Here is a 13,102-nt window from a genome sequence, read left to right on the forward strand (position 1 = left end):
TTCCTTTGAAGCCCCTGGGCCTGTGGTGAGAGGGGCTGCCACAATTTTCTGAAATGCATTACAGGTCTTTTTCTTAGCCTCGTGGCTGTTGGCACCTGGCTCCCCTTTAGTTGTGCAACTCTCTCTTACACGTCATTGCTTCATAGGCTGCTTGGATTCCGTCTTTACCACAGGGCCAAGTTGCACATTTCCCAAACTTTTATGCTCTGCTTCTCATTTAATCACGTTTCAACTTTAAATCACTTCTGATTGTGGGGGGCAAAGAAGCGACCATACCACCTCTTGAATCTTTTGCTGCTTAGAAATGTCTGCCTCTGGAGACTCTTAAGTTATTACTCCTAAATTAAACCTCCTACAAATCCTTAGGGCATGGACACAATGCAGCCAAGACTTTGCTAGGGTGTAACATGGGTGACCTTTGCTCAAGCTCCCCAAAACTTCGTCATTTCCATCTAACACCTCTTTGGCCTGGCTTTCACTGTCCATATTTCTGTCAACATTTTGGTTTCAATCATTTAACCACTCTAAAAACTTCTAACTTGCCTCATCTCCCTGTCTTTTTCTGAGCCCTTGAAAGTCTTCCAGCTTCTGCCTGTTACCCAGTTCCAAAGCTGCTTTCACATTTTCAGGTATCTTTATAGCAACACCCCACTCCTCAGTGCCAATTTTCTGTATTTTTCCATTTTTCCATTGGTATAAAGTAATACCTAAGACTGGGTAGTTTATAAATAAAGTAGGTTTATTTGACTCACGGTTCTGCAGGCTGTACAAGCATGGCACCGGCAGCTGCTTGGCTTCTGGTGATGCCTCAGATGGAAGGTGGAGGGGGAATAGGCAAGCCACGTGGTGAGAGAGGGAGTCAGAGAGAGGAGGAGGAAGGTCCAGCCTCTTTTAAATACCCAGCTCTCCTGTGAACCAACAGAGAACTCATTACTTCAAGGACAGCACTGAGTCATTTATGAGATGCCTGCCTCCATGACCCAGATGCCTTCCCCTAGGCCTACCTCCAACATTGGAGGTCACATTTAAACATGAGATTTAGAGGAAACACACAGCCAAACCGTATCAACTGGTAATGTTTGTGAATGTAAAACTCATAAATTACTGGGGATCCCTAAGCCTGGGCACCCAGGAGATGTTCTCAAACTTGAGCAGCTCACCAGTTTCAGTTTGGTTTTTCCTATACACATAGTGCTACTCACAGAGGATTCTTAGGGTTTTCTCATCAAGTGAGTTACGATTCTCTGGATGTGCCTCTGTCTCTAATTTGGTTTGGTAGTTTTTACTGGGAACTCAGTTCTTTAATGGTTAATCTTAGAATTGTTTAATTAAATTTATTTGCCTTTTATTGTGAATGTGAATGTTGCTTTTCTTTTAACTTTTGTGTTCTGGGGGTACATATGCAGATTTGTTACATGAGTAAATTTCATGTTTCTGTGTTTTGCTGCACGAATGATTTTGTCACACAGATAGTGAGCATACTGCCTGATAGGTAGTTTTTTCACTCTCACTTTCCTCCCATTCTCCCCCTCAGGTAGGCCCCAGTGTCTATTGCTCCCATCTTTGTGTCCATGTATACTCAACAGTTAGCTTCCATTTATAAATGAGAACATGTGGTATTTGGTTTTCTGTTAATGCATTAATTTGCTTATGATAATGGCCTCCAGCTGTAGCCATGTTTATGCAAAGGACATGATTTAATTTCTTATAGCTGGATAGTATTCCATGGTGTATATGTACCACTTTCTTTTAAATCCAGTCCACTATCGATGGGCATTTAGATTGATTCTGTGTCTTTGATATTGTGAATAGTGCTGTGATGAACATACAGGGGCATGCGTCTTCTTGGTAGAACAACTTAAATTCCTTTGGATATATATCCAGTAATGGGATTGCTGGGTCAAAAGGTAGTTCTGTTTTAAGTTTTTTGAGAAATCTTCAAACTGCTTTTCACAATGGCTGAACTAATTTACATTCCCACCAGCAGTGTATAAGTGCTCTATTTTCTGTGCTACTTTGCCACTATCTGTTAAAGACTCTTTAATAATAGCCTGAATGTTGCCTTTGGTTTTTTGGGGTTTTTTTTCCAATTATTTCTCCTTTTATTGCTCTGTCCTTTGGTGGTCTCAAGAAATCTTCTCAACATAAATTATTTTTCAAGCAAAGGAAAATTTACTTTGAGCATTAAGACACATACATAGTTCTGCTGTATTTGTTAAATGGCTCTTGGAGCATTTGATCCTTGGTTGAAGGCAGAAGATACCCACATTGGTTTGAGGAGCATTGTCTTCTGAAATCTTTTTGTAAATCACTCTTCTTAAGAAGTTCTCTTTTTTGGTGTTTACCCAGGTTTTCAAGAAGTTGTTCAAAAACTTTCACATAAGGTGCTAGACTGGTCTTATAATCTCTGGTTCTATGTTTAATATCAGATTGAGCTTAATTTTCCTTTTTTCCTCTTCATTAGTGGAAATGGCATCCAGTTCATGGCAGATGAGGCTTATGGTTGGAACAGTAAATGGATCAAACCGATCCACTTTCTGCAAATCAGTAGGCAGAGAAATGCAACCTGTTTTAGGATGAACACTAAAAGGGCTCTTCGGTAAATGATTGATTTCTTTGTTGACATTGATACCCCGTCATGGAAACAGTCCTGGAGCATAATCTCCCACTGCAGCCAGGGTCCACATTTTCATTTTTGATGTTATTCTGACATCTGCTGGTGCTCCCAATGCTGAAGTGAATTGTGAGACTTTTGGAACCTTTGTTGAAGTTCATCCTGAATTGTTTCAGGAACAAGGGCTAAAATATTATCCCAGCTTTTGTTATTTTTGAGAATATCTTGATTAACCAAGGCATATTCTTCAAAGTTTTTTATTATGTTTATAGATTTTCTGACAAAAGGGTGAATTTTTTTCAGTTAGGTGAACTTTCTTTTTAACATCTTGACTATGCTTTACAAGGCTCAAATACTCAACTATCCCAGAATATACCACCGAAGACAGTTTTCTAAGTGATTTATCACAGACCGAAAAATGTACACCCCTCCTTCCAGAATATACCCGGAGACGAGGCTTAAATCCAAAGTCCTCCTTCAGTGTAGTGTTGGTGTTGCGTATGGCCCTTGTCATGAGGCTCCAGCACTTAGAACATGTATCTGCAGAACTACAGCATCTCCTCACATTGTCATAGTCTGTCATGTCAGTGTCCAACACCAGTTCTTTTTCCTGAGCCTGGAAAGCTCCCAGCGTCACTGTATTGTGTTGATTGGGTCTGTGGGAATATACTGCACCTGTATCAATCTTGTATGGATTCATTTTCTGCATCTCCTTTTCCAGATCACTCTGGTTGTTGAAGGATTGGTATCGGATGTAATGTCATCTTTCAATGTGAATGAAAATTCACAGTGTTGGGCGTAATTCTTTATCACTCTGCTGTAGTTGAGCCAGTTACAGTACAGAGAATAGGGAAGGAGTCTCTGGTAATAACATTTGAATAGCTCAGACAGCTTGGTGGGGTCAGACCTTTTCGTGGAACTCAGAACTCAACCCAGGAAGCTTGACCGTTGCCTTTTATGCCTACTTGCTCGACTGGAAATCAGAAGTGTCTGTCTCCATTTTTTTCTTTTAATTGACTGCTGTCACCTTTTAATCCTAAACTTTCTTTCTTCTACTTCTGACCTCACATCAGGATATGGTGAAAACAAGCCTGGGTGCTCTCTCTGGGTTTTGGCAGCAGATTGAAACCATGTAAATCTTTTCCCTTGAAACTGAATTCTCACCCTAGCTTTCCACCTACCCTCAACAGAAAACACAGGCCTGGCTCCTTTTCTTCCTCATTCAAACCATATCAAACCACCTTAAGGCCAGGCGTAGTGGCTCAAGCCTGTAATCCCAGCACTTTGGGAGGCCGAGGCGGGCGGATCACGAGGTCAGGAGATCGAGACCATCCTGGCTAACACGGTGAAACCCCGTCTCTACTAAAAATACAAAAATTTAGCCGGGCGTGTTGGCGGGCGCCTGTAGTCCCAGCTACTTGGGAGGCTGAGGCAGGAGAATGGCGTGAACCCGGGAGGCGGAGCTTGCAGTGAGCCGAGATTGCGCCACTGCACTCCAACCTGGGGGACAGAGAAAGACTCCGTCTCAAAAAAAAAACAAAAACAAAAAAAAACACCCTAAAAGTCCTGACCTAATGGATCCACAAGTGTCAATTTTCTGAGTAATAATTTCCTGCCCTCTCCAAACACATCTCTCTGCCCATGACCATCGCACTTAGTGCCACTAGCAGAATGTTCAGACGTTGCCCACCACCGTGTGGTTCTGTCTTCTCTTGCAATGACTTGCTAATCGGTTCTTCTGCCTGGTATCCGGTGTGTACTTCAGCTGCTTGCTGAGCACCTAGCACTGTGAGCTGTGCTGCTCGATTTACTTATTTCTGTGAAATCTGTAAATCACGACTCAGATCACGTTATAAGGCAAAGAAACATAAAAATTGTTTTCTTTTACATTTTAATTAATTTTTAAATTTTCTATTATGAAATACAGTAAGAATGAGTAAAACATTTGTCAAGAGTTTTAGTAATAATAGTTGAAGCAACGTGGAAATTATAATTAAAATTCTTAACTGGGCCTCGTACAGTCATTAAGAGTTTTCTGATGGTTCCCACCTAGACTTATCTCTTAATTGACTACTGTTGTGATTCTTTGGCTACTTTTTTGCATTTTTATCATCTGTAATTTTTCAGTTCCATTTTGCTTTACTTGAACTTTCTATAAATGAGTATGAATGGAATTAAAGCAAAAAGGTTTATTGGTGATTTCCTTGTGTCAGTATGTTTCACACATGCTAGTGCCTGAGGCTGTGGACCATTTAATTCAGCCATCCATTCTAATGATTCTGATGTTAGGGCTTTTTCAAGTGTATTTTTTTGCTTTTTGGAAAAATAATGCTTCTATAATTTTATGCCACATCTCCAAGTGCAAATGCACAGTAAATTCTCTGAACATTTTAGAAAAATTAATGGGCTACACATTGTGGTAAGTTCACATTAGAGCATTGGAGAGTATCAGTTGACTCCTTCCTTCGTGAGTAACCCGTTTGCCATGGCCGTCATCACCTGGATTGATTTTTTTTCTTCTAGTCAATTTCAAATGTCATGTACCTATTTTCTGTTTTCTCATTACCAAGGAAGTTGACTATTTAAAAAAAAGAGATGGTCTTTCATCTTCTTTTAAGTATGCTTTGCTTATTTTCTCACTTTTAAATCGTGTTCATTTTTACACTTCATACTAATTCTTTTATATTGCATGTATTACAGTTTTTTTCCCACTGCTTTTTGCCTTTTAATTTCCTGAATATTAATATATGTGAATTTGTCAGTTCCTTTGTTTTTTTCTATTTAAATGAATTCTGCCCATTTTTCTGTCCAAAAATACCCCTATTTTCCTTCGAAGTCTGAACATATTTTAGTTTTGTCTTTCACATTTGAAATAAAGAACTTGATTATTGTTCATGGAATAGAGGGGAATGCAGTGTACTTTTTCAGTTAGTACCAGTTTGCTCTACTGTATGTTTTAAGGTGCTTTTGATTTTTTCCACTATTCTGGAATGCTCTGTCATTAATGAACTTTACATGTAAAATTCCTGCTTACAGGCCAGGCAGTGGCCCATGCCTGTAATCCCAGCACTTTGGGAGGCCGAGGCGGGCGGATTATCTGAGGTCAGGAGTTCAAGATCAGCCTAGGCAACACGGTGAAACCCCATCTCTACTAAAAATACAAAATTAGCCAGGTGTAGTGACACATGCCTGTAATCCCAGCTACTCGGGAGGCTGAGGCAGGAGAATCGCTTGAACCTGGGAGGCCACGGAGGATGTGGTGAGCCGAGATCACGCCATTGCACTCCAGCCTGGGCAATAAGAATAAATCTCCGTCTCACCAAAAATAAATAAATAAATAAAATTTTAAAAAATAAAAAAATTCCTGCTTATTTAAAACTTTTTTCCCTTTTGGACTATTTGTTTATCTCCATGTTAATACTGTCCTGAATATTATAGTTTGAAAATTTCTGATACATGGTAAGGAAGCCACTGCCCTATTGTTTGGAAGACTTTGACAATTCTTAGACATTTTTTTTTTATTAGGTTTGGAAAAGTAGTTTTCAGTTGCTAATAAAGTGTCTGCTTTGGGGATTGATGGCATTTTTTAAGGCTATTTCAAAGAGGTGATATCTTGATGACATTGAGTTTCTTAGCACATGTACTGTCTTTCCACTTACTCCATTGCACTTTGTTTTTATCCAATAGAAATTTTAAAATTATTTTGTTTGTGTTATTAAAGATAAATTATCAGTCTTATTTACAACTGGATTTAATTTGGTCTGGAGTAAACTACTTGCAAGCTTCCAAATATTTTCTTATTATAATCACGTTGATGCCTCATTTCTCCAGTTAACAAGTTGTAACAGCATATGAGAAATATTGTTTACCAAGAATGCTCATTAGAGACTTAATACTCAGAGTGTTTTTCAGAGCTGATCCCCTAGGTACCACTGCAAGAATGGAGTAAAGTAGTAGGCTTTCAGAAACAAAACAAAACTGGAGTTCAGCGAATAATATATTGTTTGCATAAGATTGTTTACATATTGTGAACCACTCACTTAGGGTGATGAGATCCATCAAAAAAATCTATTTTCTCACTCCAAAAGGTCAGGCTTTGTGAGCAGGTATTTCTAAGGATATGTAGTCTTAAGACTTAATACTAACTGTTATACACAACAGATAGCATGATTTTGTTATGAGAGGCCCTCAAGATAAAATCTACGCATAGAAATTAGGGGTGACCTCATTTCTTACAGCACAGTTTATTCCCTGCACCTGCCAGTGAGACAGGTGTTCCTACTCTGCTGTTGACTTTCTGAATAGTTTCTTTTTTTTTTTGAGACCGAGTCTCACTCTGTTTCCCAGGCTGGAGTGCAGTGGCGCAATCTCGGCTCACTGCAAGCTCCGCCTCCCGGGTTCACACCATTCTCCTGCCTCACCCTCTCCGAGTAGCTGGAACTACAGGCGCCCGCCACCACGCCCGGCTAATTTTTTTGTGTTTTTAGTAGAGACGGGGTTTCACCGTGGTCTCGATCTCCTGACCTTGTGATCTGCCCGCCTCGGCCTCCCAAAGTGCTGGGATTACAAGCGTGAGCCACCGCGCCCGGCCCAATAGTTTCATTTTAGCATGAAGAATGTTGAGTGGGAAGCAGTAAGTGCAGACAGAGAGTAAAGTTCTGATGACCAGGTCATGGAAGAAATGTTTGAACTCTGCAGAATTATGTTACAATTTTATGAGATGAGTATAGATTCTTAGTACTGTCTGTCTAAGCCATCCTCCTCTCCACATATGTGCGATATTCTAGGATTCAGTGTCATTTGAAGATGTGGCTGTGGCCTTTACCCAGGAGGAGTGGGCTTTGCTGGATCATTCTCAAAAGAATCTCTATAGAGATGTGATGCAAGAAATCTTCAGGAACCTGGCTTCCGTAGGTAAGAATAACAACACTTTTTCATGTAGTTGATTAGAAAACAAGTGTTTTGGCTGGGCGCGGTGGCTCACACCTGTAATCCCAGCACTTTGGGAGGCCGAGGCGGGTGAATCGCCTGAGGTCAGGAGTTCAAGACCAGCCTGGCCAACATGGTGAAACCCCATCTCTGCTAAAAAAATACAAAAATTAGCCAGGCATGATAGCAAGCGCCTGTAATCCCAGCTACTTGGGAGGCTGAGACAGGTTAATTGCTGGAACCTGGGAAGTGGAGGTTGCAGTGAGCCGAGATTGAGCCACTGCACTCCAGCCTGGGCAACAAAGAAACAATCTGTCTCAAAAAAAAAAAAAAGAAAGAAAAAAGAGAAGAAAAAGAAAACAAGCGTTTCTTGGTTATGAATGTTTCCTGATTTGGTGTGTGGAAAGGGAGTACTTTGGTGAAAAAAATTAGACATGGTCACAGTGTATAGTGAAACTTGAATCTAGCAATTTTTAAAGTTTCTAATCATTTGAATAATCTTATGGTTGTACATTTTAGGAAACAAATCAGAAGACCAGAATATCCAAGATGACTTCAAAAATCCTGGGAGAAATCTAAGGTAATTTGCATTCACAAGAGCAAAAAATGCCCCTTGAGGGAATCTTAGCATGTCGTAAGTTTTTAAACAGACAAAACAAATAAGAACCACTAGAAATTTTTTTTTTCCAGAAAAGCCTTAGCAAAAAATACACCTGAATGTAACATCAATGTTCAATATTTTCAGAATATTTTACTTGGAAACACCACTAAGATACTGTACATGTGACTTATCACAGTTATAATAATGATAATAGTTATGGGGGACCCATATCTTATAGTAATTAGTTTATTTACTTTAAAACAATTTAGACATGGCAAGAAACTGGCATTTTCCATGGTATTAGTAGCAATGTAAACCATGAATAAATGTACCATTAATGATGTGTTTATCATTTTTACAGCAGTCATGTGGTAGAGAGACTGTTTGAAATTAAAGAAGGCAGTCAATATGGAGAAACCTTCAGCCAGGATTCAAATTTGAGTCTGAATAAGAAAGTTTCTACTGGAGTAAAGCAGTGTGAATGCAGTGTGTGTGGAAAAGTCTTCATATGTCATTCAGCCCTTCATAGGCACATCCTATCTCACACTGGAAACAAGCTATTTGAGTGTGAGGAATGTCCAGAGAAGTTATATCATTGCAAACAATGTGGGAAAGCCTTTATCTCTCTCACCAGTGTTGACAGACACATGGTAGTACACAGTAGTAATGGGCCTTACAAGGGTCCAGTGTATGAGAAGCCTTTTGATTTTCCTAGTGTATTTCAAATGCCTCAGAGCACTTACACTGGAGAGAAAACATATAAATGTAAACATTGTGATAAAGCCTTCAGTTATTCAAGTTATCTTCATGAACATGAAAGAACTCATACTGGAGAGAAACCCTATGCATGTAAGACATGTGGTAAATCATTCACTTTTTCCAGTTCTCTTCGCCAACATGAAAGATCTCATACTGGAGAGAAACCCTATGAATGTAAGGAATGTGGCAAAGCCTTCAGTCGTTCTACTTACTTGGGAATACATGAAAGAATGCATACTGGAGAAAAACCCTATGAATGTATAAAATGTGGCAAAGCCTTTAGATGTTCCAGAGTCCTCAGAGTCCATGAAAGGACTCACAGTGGAGAAAAGCCCTATGAATGTAAACAATGTGGTAAAGCCTTCAGATATTCCAGTAACCTATGCGAGCATGAAAGAACTCACACTGGAGTGAAACCTTATGGATGTAAGGAATGTGGTAAGTCATTTACTTCTTCCAGTGCCCTTCGAAGCCATGAAAGGACTCATACTGGAGAAAAACCCTATGAGTGTAAGAAATGTGGTAAAGCCTTCAGTTGTTCCAGTTCCCTTCGAAAGCATGAAAGAGCTTATATGTGGTAAAAAACAACAACAACAACAAAACACCTCTGTGAATGTAAGAAGTGTGTTAAAGCTTTCAGTTATTCTAGTTTCATTAGAACACGTGAAAAAATTAAAAACTCACACTAGAGAGAAACCTAACACATGTAAGGAAGATTAGAATATATGCAATTTTCCTAGTTCCCTTCTAAAACTTAGAAGAACCCGTCCTGGGAAAGAATGTCATAAAATATGAAAAATGTGTTAAAACACTTTATTTTCCCAGTCGCTTTCAAATATATTTTTATCAGTGGTTCATTGTTAAAGAAGGTGTCTATACTTTAGATTTTCAATTTTTTGCAAGGAATCATGGAGCTGAGAATTTCATAGATACTTTATAAGCCATAGTACATGAGCTTAATAGGCTGTGTTTTGTTTCTCATCAGTTAACATAATTTTTGTCTATTCATTTAAAAATTTGTTGGATCCCTAGACTAAGATGAAATGTATTTCTAATAGTAGGCAATTTTAATTTTCATGTAGTTGTTTAATTGTTCTCTAATTAATGGACCATTGAAAAATGAGTTCTTGTTAATTGTTGGAAATTTCTTACTGATCTTATGTGGGACGTTTTGGTTATTCCTCCCCCATTTTATACGTATGTGTGTGTATATGTATATATATTTATTCTACCTTTTTATGGGAAAACTGCTTTTTTGTTGTAAAGATTTTCTTCATTTTCTTTGCTAATAAAGAGTTGTTATTAATTTGCATGTATGTGAATTTTATATAGTCTAATGTACATTATTATTTTCATTTTCTTTCCTTTATTCTTTGTCATTATTTTTGGCTGTTATTTGCATAGTTCACTTTTTTAAAAACTGTTATGTTTTTAGAGAGGGTCTCACTCTGTCAGCTAGGCTGAAGTGTAATGGTATAGTCATAGCTCACTGCAGCCTCAAACTCCTGGGTTCAAGTGATTCTCCCACCTTAGCCTCCTATGTAGCTGGAGCTACAGACACATGCCGCCATGCTCAACTAATTATATAATTGAAAAAAATTTTTATAGAGATGGGATCTCGCTATATTGTCTAGGCTGGTCTTGAATTCCTGGCCTCAAGCTATCCTCCTGCCTCAGCCTCTCTACATGTTGGGGTTACTGACATGAGCTACCACACCTGGCCCACTTTTTACTTTGAATTAAGAAGAGAGAACTGTGATTGGACAGTATGCTTGTCTAATCTGAGTGTGAAAGCATTCAGTCTCACCATCAAGTATATTGCAGATTTTTCATAAATATTCCCAAACAGACTCAGGAAGTTTTCTTGTGTTTTTTATGTATTGTTTCATGGTAAAGGAGTGTTGAACTCTTATGACATGTTTTTTTCTGCATCTATTGAGATGATTTGTGGTTTTTGGCATTCTACTGATAGTCTATTACAATAACTGGCTTTCAGATTTAAATATATTATGGTTATCTGGGTGAAATTTGCCTTCATCATGGAATATAAGTATTTTATCTACAGGTTGAACATCTGTAAACCCCAGATTCCAATACCACATCTGAAATGCTCTGAAGTCAAAAACCGTTTGAGCACCAGTCTTATGCTCAACAGAAATGCTCATTAGAGGATTTTTGATTTTTGGATTAGGGATGCTCACCCAGTAAGTTTTCTGCAAATATTCCAAAAATGTTAAAAGTCTGAAATCCAAAGCACTTCTGTTCCCCAGTATTTCAGATAAGAAACACTCAACCCATACTGATAATGTTCAATTTTCCAGTGTATTGTTGGGGCCTTTTGCATTTATAGTCGAATTGGTGTGCCCTAGTATACCATATAGTATAGCATTATCTAGTATATATAGCATATCTACGTGTATACTTACATGTGTATAAGTAGCTCTATAATATGTAGTACAGTACAGTTTTGTAAGTTAGTATGAATTATGCATAGTTTATATTATGTGTAATTAGCACTGCAATAAATTGTATATTACAGGATTATGGCATTGTAACATACTACTTTGATCTTATCCGTCTGTAGTCTAACATATTTCAGTTGCCTACCATTCCACAGATGCATTTAAACAAACCAGTTGCATCCTTGTGAGAACCAAAGAGCATCTCACGTTCTTGATACTACAAAGCCTTCCCCTTACACCCTGTTTGTTCTATCTGCTTCCTAGTGCAAGTCTTGTGTGGACCAGCCTCATTTACAGTGCCCTCCCTCTTCTGTCTATGAGTGTAACTAATAACTGCTCTCAGTCTTATCTGTACAGTCATGGGTGTCACCTGTTTTCCCAGTAGTCTTAGGGTCCTAATTTTTCCTGTCACCAATGAGACTGTGAAAACAATTGGCATTACCAACAGAATGAACCAACCATGACTGATGATATCTTTTCAGCTTTAACTACCTGCTTTTGTCTAACTGGTTCCATAATATAACAGAAGTCACCTGAATTAGAACCAGCAATTGATGGACTTTCACTTTGGTCTACACAGCGCTTTGTGTTATCAGCTGTTGCCACCTTGTCCCACAGTAAAACTCTCAACTCCTAGACATGATTGGTTAACTGGCCATTCCCCAGGAGGATGTATGTTCCACCTTGACCTGTGTTTGGCAGGCAGTTTCCAAGGTACCTCACATTGAGGCAGTGACCCAGCACCTTCACCACTGGGTTCTTTATTCCTGATTATCAAAAGTCAGACTACTGCTCCGTGGTAACTGCATCTCGTTTGGTTACCATCACTGGATGCTTGGAGTAGCCGTGCGAACATTATTACTGTACACACTTGGGACAGCTCCAGGGATTTTGTGTGTGTGAAGTTGCAGAAAGGAAGAATGTCCCCATGCTGGGGAGAATTAAGCATGTCACCTAATTGTCTAACAAGATGACTTGTGCAAGACTAGTGGCCTTGAGTGTTTTCTTGTGCTACTGCTTTTATGTGCATTCTTCTGATGAGGTGCAGATCCATGGTGCCTCATGGTCCAGGCACTGATGAGTCAAAAGGGGAAGAAGCATTTGGCATTAGCCTCTTTCATTGCAGAACCTCTATCTAGTATATGGGCTTCTTTTAGCACTACTGATCAGCATGCCAAAGGCCTAACCTTGCAACCTAGATGGCCTTAGTCAAAATGACCTTACTGTGTGTTGCTAACACTAGCAAGATTGAATGGCACTCACTGGAGGATTAGGTGGTCTTCAGTGTGGGTTGATGGACTCCTGAACTGTTTTCTTTAACCACACAGATTGCCCACACTACCGATAAATCAAATGCTGCTACTTTGCATGAGAAGAATTAAAAGATAGCCGGAAGCAGCTTTTATAGAAAGAAGAGAAAAGCAGTCATGTGTCATGCTGTGGTCCAGAAACCTAATAGCAGATGGGCCACTAGGACACTGAAATTTCTGTACTGCTACTGCCTATGTTTCTATCACAACAAATATCCTGATCCCTCACTGTTAAGGATTGAGAACTGTCCTCCGAGTTGTATTGGACTGGTCCAGTTCTACCCTCTTTCTTACTTGTAGTTCTCAAGAATAAGTGTGGAATGTTCTGGGAATGCAGCATCCTGAAATCAGGAGAGAATGGTAGAACAGCCCAGACTTAACAGTCTTCACAAGAAATACAATGTCTCAACACTTTTGGTCAGCAAGT

The 13,102-nt window shown here is 39.2% G+C and overlaps 1 protein-coding gene across 1 annotated transcript in view; it reads left to right on the top strand.

Moving 5' to 3' along the window:
• Positions 1-10,272, top strand: part of ZNF670 (zinc finger protein 670) — a 45,731-nt gene extending 35,459 nt beyond the window's left edge. The window contains exons 2-4 of the mRNA XM_030812558.1: positions 7,402-7,528; positions 8,063-8,123; positions 8,506-10,272. Coding sequence (XP_030668418.1) covers positions 7,402-7,528; positions 8,063-8,123; positions 8,506-9,484 — 1,167 coding nt within the window. The 3' untranslated portion in view covers positions 9,485-10,272. The remainder of the gene's footprint in view (positions 1-7,401; positions 7,529-8,062; positions 8,124-8,505) is intronic.
• The last annotated feature ends 2,830 nt before the right edge of the window (positions 10,273-13,102 follow it).

Source organism: Nomascus leucogenys, chromosome 5, assembly GCF_006542625.1.
Source record: "Nomascus leucogenys isolate Asia chromosome 5, Asia_NLE_v1, whole genome shotgun sequence".
NCBI lineage: Eukaryota > Metazoa > Chordata > Mammalia > Primates > Hylobatidae > Nomascus > Nomascus leucogenys.